This window comes from Vulpes vulpes, chromosome 1 (assembly GCF_048418805.1).
Source record: "Vulpes vulpes isolate BD-2025 chromosome 1, VulVul3, whole genome shotgun sequence".
NCBI classification, from domain to species: domain Eukaryota; kingdom Metazoa; phylum Chordata; class Mammalia; order Carnivora; family Canidae; genus Vulpes; species Vulpes vulpes.
The window spans coordinates 96,731,383-96,748,536 of NC_132780.1; the positions used below are offsets into that span (position 1 = coordinate 96,731,383).

At 42.2% G+C, this 17,154-nt stretch overlaps 1 protein-coding gene and 1 pseudogene across 1 annotated transcript in view; one reads left to right on the forward strand and one right to left on the reverse strand.

The window, feature by feature from the left end:
- The window catches only part of ENPP1 (ectonucleotide pyrophosphatase/phosphodiesterase 1), a 69,198-nt gene extending 53,846 nt beyond the window's left edge, over positions 1 to 15,352 (reverse strand). Inside the window, exon 1 of the mRNA XM_072721009.1 lies at positions 15,127 to 15,352. Within this exon, the coding sequence (XP_072577110.1) occupies positions 15,127 to 15,339 (213 nt within the window). The 5' untranslated portion in view covers positions 15,340 to 15,352. The remainder of the gene's footprint in view (positions 1 to 15,126) is intronic.
- Positions 15,353 to 15,719: 367 nt separating this feature from the next.
- Positions 15,720 to 17,154, forward strand: part of LOC112912248 (zinc finger RNA-binding protein-like) — a 39,801-nt pseudogene continuing 38,366 nt past the window's right edge.

Consider the following 17,154-nt stretch of genomic DNA (forward strand, 5'->3'; position numbering starts at 1 on the left):
AGTACCAGAAAATAAGGAAGTGTTAAACACAAACACAAGCACCACACAAAGATGGGGGAGGTCAAAGGGACGGAGGTGCCAACTCCCAATGGCCAAAGCTACAATAATTTGTGTAAAAATACAATAACACATTTTGGGGTTATAACCCAAAGTATAAAATAAACATCAGTAAGTACAAACTGAAACAAATGACTGAGTAAATAAGCAATATATGGGGAAGAAGAGACAAATCTCCCATACAGAATTCCAATTAACTTCTATAGATACTCTACCCTCAAGACAGAACATACTCTAATAAAAGTGTTGGCTGGGATTTCAGAGTACAGGATGGAAAAGTACAAAACAGAGTATCTCGAAGAGTGAAGAACACTGGAAAACACCACGTCAGGGCTCCACCTCCCAAAAGTGAACATTCCCGCTCTACTCATGAGAAAAATGTAGGCAAATCCCAGTTGCAAGACATTCCACAAAATACATGACTAGTACTGCTGAAAACTGTCAAGATCATCAAAAACAAGAATAGTCTGTTGTCACAGAGATGTGACAACTAAATGTAATGTGGTGTTCCTGGATGGGATATGGGAACAAACAAAAAAGGACAGCAGAGGAAAGATAAGGAAATACAAACAAAGCATGTACTTTAGTTAATGAGGCTGTATGAATATGGGTTCATCATATTGACGATATTGTGACAAATGCATCATTCTGGCATAAGATGTTAATCATCTCAGCTCCGGTTTCACCATTCTTTCCCCTTTACCCCTCCTGCCCTCAGGATGGTAGCAGGTTCCTTCTGTTACCTTTCCTGGAGCTGCCTCATTGCCACACCATCCCATTTGGATTTCAGTTCTTCAAATACCTTTGCAACCTGTTTCTCATACTAAATTCTCTGGATGAGATTACCAAGTATGACCTTTGTTTTTCTGATTGGACCCTGGCCAATAGAGCTTGGAATTTCTCTCTCAATGCACCCTATACACACACACACACACACACACACACACACACACACAGACCCCTCAAGGCATAACCTAAAGGTATAATCTAAACTAAACTGAATATAGGCAAAGAACTTTCCATTTTGGGGATTCATTTGTTTTTAATTCTCTATCTCCTAGATACAAAACATATATATATTTTAATTAAGTCTTGCTTCAGTTGGATTTCAAGAAGAAAAAAAAAAAACACTGCCAAAATAATTCTGAAAACAGTTTGTTTCTTTTGAAGCTATGATCAAGAAAGATGAGTCATTAAATGAAAAGTATTATTAACTGATTTTAGAAAAAAATGTTTTAAGTCAAGTTCATGAGATGGAAAAGTAGTTCATTTACAGAACAGGACAGCCCTTTCTCCCCTCAGGCTGAGGACAAATGGACAAAAAAGGTAAGGAACTATGGATTTTATCCAAAATAGTTTTTCTTGCCTAGACAGGTATCTTGCCTTCACAGATGAAAGGTCTGAGATAAAAACAAAAGGGAGAAAGGGCATTGTGCTCAGTTAAGTACATGTGATTTGTTTCCCCTCACACCCCAAATAATTTTTGCAGCATAATGACTACAGCAACTTATATTTATTCTTAAAAGATGGCGGCAGGAGTGAAGGGAATAGACAACAAAAAGACAACTTATCCAGGGGATTCCTGGCAATTCTTCCCAAGGACAGGAAACAGGATAATGCAAGATAATGCAAGATAATTTAGGAGGCAACATAATTTTAGAAATGTGTCACCTTTAACGTGCAGATTTGCTGAATGGCTGCAACCAACTTAATTACACTCATTCAGTTGGATAAAAAAAAAATCTTAAAATTACATTTGGAAGAACATTTACAAAGTAACCCTTTTGAACAATTTCTTTTGTTCTAACAAATGTTTCTTGAACAAAGAACATTTGTTTTAGGTACATGTTCATTATTACTTCCTGGAAGAACTATAAAAGTAAAAACAACAACAACAAAAACCCCATGATACCACGACCTTCAAGAACTACTAGCAACAGAAGTTTTTAAGATGCTCATGTTCTAACAGCTTCTATTGCCCAGTATGGTAGTGACTAGCACTTAGCTGTGGAGAACTCCAAAAGTGCCTCCTGTGACAACAAACTGGATTCCTTTTTATTTAACCTTACGTAACAGAAATTTTAATTTAAATAGAGACATGCAGAACTTACAATCTAGAGGAAAAGAGAAAATAGTTCTGAAACAGCCAGGTAAAAAAGCAGGCTCTTCCTTCACCCATGTTCCTACTGATGTGGTTTTGAAATGTAGGTGAGTTGGTTGGTGGGGTAAGGTCTGGAGCCAATGTGCTAATTCTTGAGAAGTCTTTGGTGCAAAAAGGTGATTTTATGAAAGCGTGGGGACAGGACCCATGGGCAGGAAGAGCTGCTGCCAAGGGCTTGTGAGGGGTTGTGATTATAATCTTGGGAGTTGGGGGATGCAAGGCAAAGGGAGGTTTCAAAAGGATTTTCACATGCCATTGTCAACTTAGGGCTGTTTTTCCTCCTAGCAAGGCATTAAATGAAGACAGCTGAAAGATTCTTTCTGGGTTAGTTAGGGTATTGATAAAGATCCTTTTTCTTGTAAATCACTAAGACATTTTGTAAACTGAGGGAGACTTCTGTCTTGCAGGACTGTGATCTCTATTAGTTAAGCATTTCTTTTTTTCCTTCCCTTAGTTTTCAGGCAGCCAGGAGTGCCTGAGGAACCTTACACAGATCCCACCTCGGGGAGGGAGGTTTGGGAGGTGTCAACATATGCTTTGCCCTCAGCGTGCCTCTGCTCCCCTCATCACTACTGCTACTGATCTTTCCAAAATGTAAATCAGATTTTGTCACTAAGAATGAAAATAGAAACAAAAACAAACAGTGATTTCCAATTTGCAACGCCCTGCGTGGACCTGGCCCCAGGCCTCCTTCCCAACCATGTCACTCATCATACAACCTCTGCTTACCAGCCACCTGGTTTCCTCCCAATTCTGTGATAGACCATGCTCCCCGCTATCTCAGGGGGCCTTTGTACATGCAGCCACCTCCTCGGAAGCCTCTTCTGCTCCCTGGTCACTGCCCCCAGGACACCGTCAACCTCTGTGAAGGTGCCACTTCCCCCTCAGGACTCTCCCTCACAGCCCAGGGTAAGGTTCCCAGGCAATTCTTATCACTGCTGCAATGGGAGATAATCATATAGATTCTTTGATAACTGGTGCTACGGGGGTGGACCTTGAGAACAGGGAGGAAGTCTTTCCCTTCTCGTAGCCACATTTAGCCCTGATTCTTGCATGAAACTGCTTACACAGTAGGGACTTGAAATAGTTAAGCTACCCACCCTAACAATAACCATCAACCATAATTAATTCATTTAATCTCTAGACCTATGAGGTAGCTAGCTACTATTTTTCTCCCCATTTTACAGATGAGGCAACTAAGGCACAAGAGAAGTGAAGGGACTTGCCCAAGGGCACACAACATTTCTGGACAAAGATGATCTCCAATGCCAGCAGTTTGGCCCTTAACTACTAAGTTCTATGGCCTCTATATGATTAACAGAGGCAAGATAAAATAGCAACTGAGTGCTTCAGGGACAGGGGAGATGGTGCCAAAGAGCAGCTAAGGAATGTTTCCTGTGAGAGGAGAAACGGAGTTGGATCCCAGGGAGTGCCTCATGTCAGGTAAGAAAAAGAGGTTTAAAAGAAAAAAAAATCATTCTTGGGTTAGAAAACAGAAATAGTCAAAACAAGTGTATCTGTAAAACAGTATATACAGGCCTGAGCTGACTATAATGGAAGGTATGTTCCAGCAGAGCTGGGGCACTGTGAACAGGGATATCAAGACCTGGGCTGCCTCCACTGGCACAACACCAGGAGTACAGGAGGGGATATTGATCCGAGTCCTTCGAACATCTAAACCCACGTTAGGCATACAACATCCACATATCCCATATTACAGAAGGGACACAGTGTCCCACCTCCATTTGGGTCCCAGACCTGACTTGCCAGCCATCAGGTGCGATCCCTGTTAGGTCACACAATCGTGCCGATCAAAGGCAGAAAAGTGCTTCACAGAAGTCTGACACAGAGTCCACTCCATAAAGGCATGTACAAGTTCATCAAATACGTCACAGCTCTTACCACGAGCAAGGGTCTACTCTAAGAGCCTGGCGAATCCTGACCGCTCAACAGCCACACCTGTGCGTCATGGACCTTCGGGCTGCTATGAATGGATGAAGCTATTCACGCCAGCCCCCATCGGCAACACTGTTACTCAGGCAATGAGAAATAGGCAAAAAGATTGCGCTTAGGGGTATGCATTTCCCCTTTTATGTTATATTCAGGAAAACTAATAACAATAAGAAAGAGATCTGAGCAGTGGAGGTGAAGCTGAGGAATGAATAAAACAAAACCAAACAAAAAATCTGTTCTAAATTTTTGAATTCTTGGGGACTAAGTCTGAGGTATGAGCAGAGATGCTTTCAAAGATTACCCCATGATTTAACCCCATAAAATAAAAGTCTCGAAACCCTATTCCTGAAAGGTTATAAAGCTGTCTAGCAGTAACAAAATCTCAATGGAACATAATTTAAAAAGGAAATGGAGCGGTATCTGTAGTATAATTCTATTTTTGTTAAAAAAAAAAAAGTGATACATACACAGAAAAGTCCTGAGGTAGAAAACAGAAACAAAAACAAAACCCTATAAATAGCAGATAAGGGGAATGCAATCTTTATTCTCTTCCTTATATTTCCCCACATTTTCTGAACTTTCTGTAATACATGGTATGTTTCTAACAAGGTGAAAATACTCTGAGCTCTCTATACTACACAAAGATTTGAATGTACAGGAGAGTCACCTAACCCAAACCTCCTATAACGTGGTTAAAGAAACTGAAAGTCAGAGAAGCAAAGCACATACGTGTTCAAAGGTCACACAGCAACTAATTGCTGTGACTTCACATGCCCATCTCTTAAAATTTGCTTGAATCATCCCAGAAAACTCAATGTTCTCTTTTCCTTTAAAAGTTTCCAAGAGATGACAAATGTAGCAATACTTCCATACATCACCATTCCTCACCTTTACTTCCTTTGAGCTGTAAGGTACTTTAGTCTACAAGTACAGTTTCCTACTTCTCTTTTGTTAATTCAGACACAAGACAAACACAGTATTCATGATGCGAACCACACCCTTCCCACCTGAATACACTTCATTCACCTGCTTCCTAGGCTCCAGAAGATTCTAATCGAAGTGATGCTGGGTGGCACTCTATAAGAAACCAATGTGTTTGGATGATGAAGTATTATGGAATAAACTCTATGCCAAGGACATTTAATTTGATTCAGTGCCACCTGAAAAAACCCAGGTCCAAGATCTCTTTGTTTTGGTGTTGCATTGGGTATATTGTTGATTGTTGAGAAGGTGCTGGTCATGGAAACTCTGAAGAGTTCTATTTGGTGGTGCAACGTAAAAGTGAAATCAGCTTGATATTCTGATAGGTGGGTGTCTGAATTGAAAAGAACATCCGAATGTTATCAGATCCCAGCAATCGCAGAAGATTGGCACAGCCGAGAGTAATAAAGAGCAATTAAAGGACAAGCCAGGGCAGAGGCAGGAAAAGGCAGTTAAAGTACAAGAAACAAATGAGAGCACAGGTTGGCTCCTGAGAGACAGTGACTGTACATGTGAAGGGAGGTAAGAAAGACTGTACTTCATGTCCTGTCCATACAAGGGCAAGGGCTACCTTCATCAATGCACCGAGGTCCCAGGAAAGAATGAGGCCAAATGCAACAAGCGGTAGCACCACATCAACCCAAAGCCAACACAGCTGAGATAATTAAGGAACACTTAGTAATTTTATTCTTAACCATAACATCATGCATGAAGTCTGTGGAAGCCCAAAAGTCAATGACCCCCAGCCCGAGACATTCGGGTTGAAATGCCTCCTGTACCACCCACTTCAACATCCTTAGGAGTGCCACTCCTCAAGCTTTAATGTGTACACAAACCCCTGGTGATCCGAGAAGATGCAGATTCTGGTTTGGGAGGTCTGGAGTGGGGCCCAAGGTGCTGCATTCTGCACAGGCACCGAGGAGGTGATGCCACTAGCCTAGCCTGCAGACTTTGCTTTGGGTAGCAAGGATATAAATGTCTTCTGAATAAGGAAAAATAAAAAATTCAATCACACCGAAGCATGTCAGGAAGCACAAGAAAAATGAGCACTTATTCAGGGCACATTTTGTGTCCCACTTTGTATACATTGCCTAATTTAATTCTTACACCAGCCAGTATGATTTGATCATCTCTATTTTATTGTTGTGGAAGCTGATATTCAGTAAAATTATTTGCCAGCATTCAAACAGCTAATAACAGTTCCAGGATTTAAACTGAGTCTGAAAAATTAAATAAATAAACAAACAAACAAACAAACAAACCCAGTCTGTCTGACTTGAAAACTGTCTGTCAATAAGCTACAGGGATAGGATTAAGAAAAGTATTAGAAATTCTTAGAGTCCCCCAAATTTCTGAGCCATGATTTCTTGTCCCTAACACAAAGATAATGGCAGAGCTGTGGCATAGAACAAAAGAGGTAATGGATCTACTTAGAAGTCTAGAAAGGATGTTATATGAAGATACAGTAAGTTGTAACTAGCTTCTAGTTGTAACTAAGAGATATGTCTAAATCTCCTTTCCTTAAAATAGTATTGAATGTATACCTTTCTTTAAAGCAGATATTCTTAAAGCTTTTGGTCTCAGAATTCCTTTATACTCTTACAGAGGACTTTTCAGACAATTGTGGGCATTCTTTAAAACGATTCCAAAATTCTACAAATGGTAATTTCTTAAAGGCAAAATGCAACATGCAACTTGAAACAATATTAATACATTTTTCATACTGCTACATTAAAATCCATTGGTCTATCCTGTACTTTGAATGAAACTTACACTCATAGTTTTGTAAATCATCCATTGATCCCAAAATACTGATTTACTGAGTTACACGTTCTTCCAAATGTTGACATGTTGTTTTACCCCATGCGAAAAAAATCACACTCCTTACCCTTACTATTTCCACCAATTTCTAAAGAAAAGTTGTTGGGTTTTTTTTTTTTAAGATTTTATTTAGTTAGTTGAGAAAGAGCAAGAGAACACAAGCAGGGGGAACTGCAAAGGGAGAGGGAGAAGTAGTCTCCTCGGTGAGCAGGAAACCTGATGTGGGGCTTGATCCCAGAACCCTGGGATTATGACCTGAGCCCAAGGCAGATACCTGACAGAGCCACCCAGGAACCCCTGAAGAAAGTCTTTAAAAATTGGGATGCTATCAATCATACAATGGCAGCTACAAAGTTCTCCAAAATTCTGATTTTTGCTGAAAAGATTGGATTTTATCATAGGAAACAGGTATCTTAATTTGTTGTCCTTGAAGTGACAAGCTAACATTATGCATTTTGACAAAATGTGTGCCAAATATTAAAATCTAAAATCTAATCTAAAATATGAAAATCTAATCTAAAATCTATGACATTTATATTATGTGTGTCAGTTGTTCCTTCCAATAAAAATGTTCCATGAAAAAAAAAAAAAAACACAGCTAGTTCAACTCACAACACAATCAGTTTTCCCTCCAGAAAACCACAGCACTCCAGTATGCAGCAGATATGCGGCATGCGTACCTCCAATTTCACACCTATTAAAGAGATAGGTAATTTAGGGTTGATATTTAATAAAAATCTGCTTTCTTGAGGACATTTTTACTGCTTTAGTATACTCTTTTAAGTGAAACTGACTTCTTTTTGTCGTGATCCCGAGTACATGACTACCTGTATTACTGGGGCCACTCATTGCCTTTATTTCTGCTAAGGCGACCCCAGAGGCACCTGCCATTGCTTTAATGTCATCAGTGTAAATGTCAGCAGTTAAAAGGGCAAATGACAGCATGCTACTGTTAAAATCATTTGGAACTCGTAGTCCTCCGAAAGGCTTAACTTAGGGACGGATACCCCAGGGACCCACACACCACACTTTGAGAGCTGCTGCCTGAAATATTTTGGCTTTTGAAACTTCATTCTATCTGTGTTGTCTTTTGCTTATGTGAAGATTTATTCAAAATAAAGGTAATCCGGAGCAACAGGCAACTATTTGGAAAAACATCATAATGAAAGTTGTATTTATTTTGCTGCACGACAGCACCATAAAAACTACTTAAGTCCCTTCCACGTCTGTCTCTCCATGACAGACCATAGGCCCCATATGCTTGCTAATGGCACAAAGCTTTTCAAGGAAAAGAAATCAGCTTTAGGAACAAGCTACTTTTTCTGAAAGATTTCCTGAAAACCAAAATAGAATGCTCTTTAAAGGATATCAAATCACACCTGTGATAGAATGTTTGCCACCTAAATCTATGTAAAGACCTAAGACATGGTGAGAAAATGATCCATCCACATGAGATATGCTTGTGAAAATTCACTCCCTCCAAAATGACTTTCTATCATGACTCTCTATTTTCCTATTCTGGTACATTTAAAAATGTATTAAGAAGGAAATTCAAATTAAAGAAGATGAAAATCATTTTCCCCAAAATTGTATACATTGGAAGCTCAGCGTAACATGTGATTACTGACATCACTCTGATAAAAAGGCAAACAAATAGGATGCCATTCACCAATAATTCAGAATAAAAATCCATAGTTAAAAGTCCTTTTGGTTATCAAAGTTTTCTACTTCCAAATGGTATGACTTTTGCCTATAAATTTAACCCACTCTTTCTAGAAGTAGAGTAAATGAACCAACTATGTCTGAATTACTTGAGGTACCTAATATGATGCAGATTCTCTGGGTCCATTCCTATCTTAGTCTTCCCAAACTACTGTGACAAAATATCATAGACTGGGTAGCTTACACCGCAGAAATTCTTACAGTACTAGAGCCTGGCAAGTCAAAGATCAAGATGCTGGCCAAACTACATCCTGGTAAAGACTCTTCTTCCTGGCTGCTCTTTCATTATGTCTCCACAGAACTTCTTCTGTGTGTGTTGGAGAGAGCATGGGGGAAAGGAAGGGAAGACACCACTCAGCTCTCCTCTCTCTTCCCCTTCTTGTAAGGCCACTGATCTGATCCCCACAGCTGCACTCTCATAACCTCATCTAAGTCTTGTTACCTCCCAGAAGCCCCACTTCCAAATATTATCACACTGCAGAGTTGATTTCACCATGTGAATTTGAAAAGGACACAAACGTGCAGTCTGTAACAATTCCTTTTTTTTTTCTTAAGATTTTATTTATTTATTCATGAGAGACACAGAGAGAGAGGCAGAGACACAGGCAGAGGGAGAAGCAGTCTCCCTGCAGGGAGCCCAATGTGTGACTCAATCCTGGGACCCCAGGATCACGCCCTGAGCCAAAGCCAGATGCTCAACCACTGAGCCACCCAGGCGTCCCTAGTCCTAACAATTTCAAGCCTTCTACACCATAACCTCTAGGACTGGAGCCCAACAATGTTTTCCTTAATAGTTTCTGGCTGTTTTCCTAAGCATGGTGCAGTTTGAGAAACCTGAGTGTGCCCCTGTGTGCCTGTTTCCTAATCTGTAAACTGGAATTGATAGTCACCATACTTTCCTGTTTCAGAATTGCTGATGTGTTGAGGATCAGTTAAGAATATGTGAGAAAATGCTTTCTAAGACTGCAAAGTGCTTTGTGAATGATAATCATCCAAGCTTTTATCACCTACATTTCCACCAGATCATATTCTAAAAACTAAAAGTAAGGGTGCCTGGGTGGCTCAGTCAGTTAAGTGTCCCACTCTTGATTTTGGCTTAGGTTATGATCTCAGGGTTCTGAAATCGAGCCCTGCAATGGGCATCATCCTGGGCGTGGAGCCTGCTTACGATTCTCTCTCTCTCTCTCTCTCTCTCTCTCTCTCTCTCTCTCTCCCTCTCCCTCTCTCCCTCTCCCTGACAAAATAAATAAATAAAATTTTTAAAAATTAAAATAAAATAAAAATTAAAAGTGAGGGTCACCTGGGTTGCTCAGTCAGTTAAGCATCCGACTCTTGGTTTCATCTCAAGTCATAATCTCAGTGTCCTGAGATCAAGCCCTGAGTCAGGCACTCTACTCAGTGGGAGTCGGCTTGAGATTCTCTCCCTCTGCCTCTGCCCCTTTCCTTCCTCTAAAATAAATAAATAATCTTTTTTTAAAAACTGTAAAAATGAATAAAAGATTATTACAGATATTATATGAGTTCTTACCATAAAACCTCAGATAACTAAAATACACAGTAAATAGGGTGGTCTAGTTAATAGCTGAACATCCTGGTCACTCTTTTGAAAAGTGATTTTAAATATATTATTATACTTTATTTCCATGGTAAATATATAACAGATTTTATTTGATGTCAAAGGGGGCTTTTTATTTGACTCAGTTTTCTGAATATCAATTCTTGCTACATAGGAGTCAAGCTTAAAAGAGTAATTTCTGCCTTGAACTCATTTGCCAAGAGGTCCCTTATTTACTCCCTGTTGTTTGGGAGTAACATAGCTGATAAAGGCATGTTTATTTTAACCAAAGGTAGATCTCTAATCACAAGTTGTATTCCAAAAGTTTACATCTTCCTAAATCATTTGAAACATGAAATGCCTCTCCCTCTACCAAATAAAAATTATGAATCACAATTATATTCTCTAACTTGTCCAAAAACCCATAATACAGATGAAATACATTTGCTATGAGTTAGAAATCACAGGGATATTTTGCCATGAAATTTATCAAACTCAATCTGAGTACATAACTATTCTCATTTACCTTTAATGTTTGTATCTGAGAAAAAAGCTAGCTGGAGAAAAAGAAGATGATAGGTAAAAATTTCTTTGAATATTCTAAATGGATCAATGGTCCTCAGTTCTTTATTACACAGAATGCATAAGGTCCCTCAACATGGCCATTAGGGATTCTCTTCAGAATCATGAACAGGATATAACAGAGGCAGGGGACAGCAAAACCAAGTGTCCAGAACAGATTCTGAACAAGCAGAATGCAAGGGAAAAATAAAATGTTGAAAAGATGTCTGTATCCATGGAGCAGAAACCGCTGAGTATCAATGGTGAGAGAGTGACCAGAATGCATAAGACCCAAACCAGAAAGAATTGAAAGCAATGCTGGAGAAAACAGCCCACAAAAGCCATGAAGACTGAATGGCAGGGTATGCCACAAAGTCACAAAAACAGAAGAGGCCTTGATACAAGTAAAGGAGACTCTCATTTGTACCTGCAGGATGACCTAACCTGTGCATGCCAGATGCGGCCACACTAGGTCATTCATACCTGAGAGGATGGCCAGTGGTTAGATCCTGATTCTGAATCCAAGTGATCACAGAGGCCTTGTTAGGCCTGTCCTAAAGCATGATGGCCTTGGCTGGAAACTTTTGTTTATGGCTTATTCACTGCCTCTTCCATCTGCAATGCCCTAATGGAATGGTATCCTACTTTTGATCTTACCCTGAATTTCTACCCAAGTGCCTTATCTATTGGTGCATCTATATTTAGATTCCTGACTTTCAACTGGTCATATGGGTCTGTGGTTGTATATGTAGCTTCTCATCTACCCATTTTCCAAAGCAAAGTGTCACCTGGTCTAAGTAAAAATGCAGTACATTCATTCATTCAACCAGAAGCTGACACTGTCAGGCACCATCTGAGAACCAGTGGTAAACACAATCATCTTGCTTGCCTCCTAGAAATGTTTGATTCATTTTATCACATGTGAAACAAATACCAAAAGGCATAAACAGGAGACTTCTTTGGCCTCTAAGATGCTCTGGTCATTTTGAAATATGCTAAACTATGGCTGGACAGATATTAAATTTTACAAATCAAAGAACAATGTTGATTCCAAATCTGATTAAGGGCAGAGAACCAGGGGCACCTAGTGGCTCAGCCAATTAAGTGTCTGACTCTTGATTTCGGTTCAGGTCCTGATCTCAGGATTGTTAGAGTAAGCCCCACATCAAGCTGTGTGCTCAGTAGAGTCTGCTTGAGATTCTCTCTTCTCTCTTCCCCTCTCCTTCTGTACCTCTCCCTGCTCAGGCTAAGTAAGTAAAATCTTTAAAAAAAAAAAAAGGCAGAGAATTATCTTGAATGTTCTCCATTTCTCCATGCTGTATTTTAGAGATAAGACAATGTGTTGGAAAAAAATGAGAAAATCTAAAAAAAAAAAAAAAAAAAAAAAAAAAGGAGAAAATCTTATCCAATTAATAGCTTTCATACCCAAACTTCTGATAAATGAGGGCAACCTCTGCCACTTACAAAGAATTCTTTCACTGAAAGGGGAAGTAGTCTTTAGCCACCACCACCCACACATAAAGCCCTTTACACATACACAGGTATATCTATTCATAAGCACAGCAGGACGTCACAAACAAAATAACACTGCAGAACGACTCACTGGTGAATGGAAAAATGTACTGCATTGTGGCTGAAAATTCTCTGCCCTTTCAAATGATACCAGGGAACAAGGATTTTTTTTTTTTTAATAACTCTTCAAGTCTAACCTCAGTGGAAGTCAAAATTTCAGCTCAGAATTTATTTTGGAACTAAGGAAAGACATCCAGCATTTAACATATCATCTAGAGCACATACAGAGTAATTCTCCTATTTGCCCTCTGAGTTTTCTGCAGCCTAGCTCAATGCTTAGGCATTGGCATTTCCAGGGCCCAGGGCCAAAAGCCACCAGAACCTGCAATTCTTTCCCTGGACTCAGACACCACACTAAAGAGAAGCAAGGATAGAGTGGGTTCTTTCCTTCATCCATTCTCCCATTACTACAGCATTTAAACTTATTGGAAATGTCTTCAAAAATGCAAGAGTTGCCACTGATTATCTCTCTGGAAAGCAACTGCAATTATCCTGCTAGGTAAAGACTGTGTGCCCCACGACTAGGTCAGTGGTTGGCTTCCAGTAATCCCAACTCAGGATACAATTAGTCAACACATTCCTTCAGCTTTACAAAAAAGGTGTTGATGACCAACTTGAAAAAAGGAATCCCATAATTGCAGCTCCTTTCTAGAAGACTTGTCCCAGAACTCTTTGATGTCAATTGTCAAATTCCTTCAGGAGACTTTTCCCTTTGTAAGTGCTTCATTTGGGAAAGCGGGAACAGTTGGAGAAGAAAGCAGGGTATTAAAGTAGGGAAGAAAAAGAATGGGTAAAAGTTTTCACATTCACTGGAGTTATTAACATTTCAAAAATACAGCAATGAGTTTGGGTGTATATTTAATGTCCCACAGTGTTTCATCAAAGATGTGAGATGATAATTCTTTGCCAATTCATGTTACAGCAAAGACCCCACCTAACGGGAAAAGAAATATTCATGACTGTACTACTTGTGAAAGTGAGACCTAAGGCACTTTCATGTCCAGTATCCACAGCTGCATCATCAGAGCACAGTGGAATGCTGTCTGACCAGTGACTGCAGGTGTCAGAGACTGAAATGCAAGTTTCAGAGGTAGACCTTTGCTCATACCTGAACGTAAACGAGTAGGAAAAACTTAAAAACAGATATAGTAATTGGCAATTTAGCAACCTTCTAAGACTACAGGCATTTAGAAGTGATTTCGCATTAGTTACACACAGATTCAAATGTACAATTATGGAATAGCTAGGAGTGTGCTAAACCTGAAAGTACAGATACTAAAGAATTTAAGTGATCGTTATAAAAGCAAAGGTCTCCCATTAACAGAAACCTAAAAGGAGACTCAAAAGACCAAAAGTAAGTTCTCACCCTGATGCAAAAATATGTGTTGAGATACACTGTGTGGTTAGTGACTCTCTGAAATTTAGGCTTAGGTTGACTAAGCATACGACACCATCTCTTGAGGAATGTTGGCTCCTCAACGTATTGTAACAGCTCCATGAAACCTAAAATATAGTGAAAATGGAAATGCTTATGAGAAGAGGTAGGTTTCAAATATCAGGAAACGTATTCTCCACACAGCATTGTTCAATCATAATAAGTGATGTTACTTCCACATAATGCAATAAAAATAATGTCTCCTTGTAATTTTCAGTTTACTTCCCCACAAACATTGTTCCCATTGGATCCTCATGATAATCCTATGCAATGGGCAATGAAAGTAATGTCCTCATTTTAACGAATAAGGAACTGAGGTTTGGGAGAGTTATACAAGGACTCAGCAATCACTAACTCAACCAAGAACCCAGGCTCTGACTCTCAGCCCGCCACTTTCTACCCTAGGAATGAAAATCCCCCACATTTCATAAAATTGGCTGTGGGTCTTGCCACTGTCACAACAAAATAGCAGAGGAATAATGACTACTTTTGTTAGCAACAAAAACCACGTAACCTACGGTAAAAAGAGTGGACAAAGAACGGCTCGCGCTTCTTCACATTCGCATAACATGAATATTGATGGGATTTCTGAACAGCTGCACGGAAATTCCTAAGCAGAGCCAAAAGAAAAGGCATTTCCTAAAGCTCCCCATAAAACTTAGGCAACTCTATTAAATCTTTTCCAGTGAAATAGGTTAATGCAAAGAAAGTCATCAATACTACACCCAGGGTCGCCTAAAAAGAGACTGAAAAGGGAAAAACAAAACAAACAAAAAAAAAATGTTGGTCCTTCCTAAGACCAGCAATCCTCCGGCTGGCTGGTTATTTCTCCCCAAAAACAACTTCATTCGCTCTTGGGGGACGGGTGGTATTTACAAACAGCGCAGTTCTAACAGCCTCATTTCCCAGCCGGGCCCTCCGGAGCCTCCGCGGCGCCCGGGAGCGTGAAGGCCTCCCCCGGGGAGCAGAGCGCACCGAGCGGGGGTCCGGGCAGCGGCCGCGCGCGTGGAGAGGGGGCGCAGGGGGCGCAGGGGGCACGCGTGGAGAGGGGGCGCAGGGGGCGCGCGTGGAGAGGGGGCGCAGGGCGCGCGCGTGGAGAGGGGGCGCAGGGGGCGCGCGTGGAGAGGGGGCGCAGGGGGCGCAGGGGGCGCGCGTGGAGAGGGGGCGCAGGGGGCGCGCGTGGAGAGGGGGCGCAGGGCGCGCGCGTGGAGAGGGGGCGCAGGGCGCGCGCGTGGAGAGGGGGCGCAGGGGGCGCAGGAGCCGGACACCGCCCTCCCCGCCCGGGCGCCGGGCCGGCCGCGGACCTACCAGCGAGAGCACCTTATAGGTGTTGGGGTCCTTGGCCGGGCGGGCGCGGGCCGCCTTCTCCGGCGGCTCCTCCCCCAGGTCCATGGGGGCCAGCAAGGACGCGGTCGCCTGCCCATGTCCCGGCGCCGCGGCGGCTCGGGCGCAGTTCGGGTCGGGGCCGTTCCCCGCCGGGCCCTCCCGGGAGCCGCGGCCCGCCTGGCCGCCGCGCTCCATCGTGGCCCCGGCGCTCCGGCCCGGCCGCCCCGCCGCGCCCTTAATAGGCTCCGCGCCCGGCCCCGCCCCGCCCCGCCCCGCCCCGCCCCGCCGCCGCGCCCGCCCCTCGCCCGCCCCTCGCCGCCGGACCTTGGCTCGGCTCCCGCCGCCGGCGCTGCTGTGAAGGGAAAGCGACTCAACGCCCCGGATTACTTGGCTTCCTGTCTGATTTCGGGCGCTCTGCGTGTGGGTTATTTTAGGTCCTGCACGTGGGCGAGTCTTTAACTTCCCCCAAAGCCTTCTCCCCGCGCCCGGCACCTTCCGAACACTTGCCGCAGCCGCCCTGCGTGGCCTCGCGGCGCGGGCTGCCCTGGAATTGCAGAGTGTGGTCTGCAGAGGGCATGAGCTCATGCGGCCCCAAAATAGAGCGGGAGGGGGAGGAGGGGGAGGAGGAGGAGGATGCGGCCGGGCCGGCACTGCCCCTCGGTGGCCGGCGAGAGCCGTGGGGCCGCGCGTGTTTCCAGGTGCACGTGCAAGCGGGCCGGAGGGCCCAAGGTGGGGTCAGACCATCTCCTAAGCCCCGCCACCCACTACCACTCTCCTCTGAGACATGAATTACCCACCTTAAGATACCTGGTGTAACAAAAGCACTCATATATAAGGGATACTTAGTTTTCCACGGTTTTATGTGGTTTCTGGGGTTTTCTAGCCCATCTTGCCTTAATATATTTGTTAGTTCCTTTCGACTTTCTGTGTTGAAGGCTTCAAAGTGTCCATGCTGCCTCCTCCTGAGGTTGATCCTGGCACTTGGTTAGCAATACTGAACATTTTAACATCATCTGAAATACTTTGATACTTTATTTTTGAACAAGGACATGAAGGGTAGGCTGTAAATCTTGATGGGTTTTGATTCACCTTTTATTCTACAACTTTCACATTTCCTTCCTCATCAGAAAAACCGCAAGTGTGTAGTGAAGTGATTCTTGTCAAGGGGAAACAGACGAGTGGCTTTCAACAGTTTTGCAATACTAGGGACTGACTTTGAAGACCCAGGAAAGTTTCACAGTCCAAAAACATTCATTGTCAATCCATTTTGACTACACGAATGTATACAATTTTTTTTTTAAGATTTAATTTATTTATTCATGAGAGACACAGAGAAAGGCAGAGACACAGGCAGAGGGAGAAGCAGGCTCCCTGCAGGGACCCCAAAATGGGACTGGATCCCAGGACCCCAGGATCAAGCCCTGAGCCAAAGGTGCTCAACCACTGAGCCACTCAGGTGCCCCCAGATATTTTTTTTTAAACTGAGGATGACTATTTCACAGATATAAAATGTTTGTTGTTCCCTTTAAAACAGTCAATTTAGGATGCTTTCCATTTATATTGACTCTTCATTCATTCAGTCTTTTGGCCTCCAACTTTGTATACCATATTGAAGATGAAAAAAATGTATGTATTTCTCAAGTAGCTCTCAGTCTGATGGAAGGGGGTAAAGACAACAAACAAAAAAAAATTTAAAACCCAAGTCCTAAATACAAAATAGTGTCACAAATCAGATATTTTGAAAGTTTACTGGAGAGGTAACTGACATTTGGAAGGAGTAAAAGGCCATCCCCTCAAAACGTTATTGAGCCCACTTTTAATTACCTTTGAGTCAGCTTACAAACCACCCAAAAGAAACACGTTTTCACTGTTTCATAGTCACACATATTTTTTACCCCGAACTTGGCTCCAAATTTTCCTTAACTGTTTCCAGAAGTCAGATTCAGGGACAAAGATTTGTGCCACAGAGACTGGTCAAATCAGTGTCAAAACTTCTAAAGGAAACTCCAC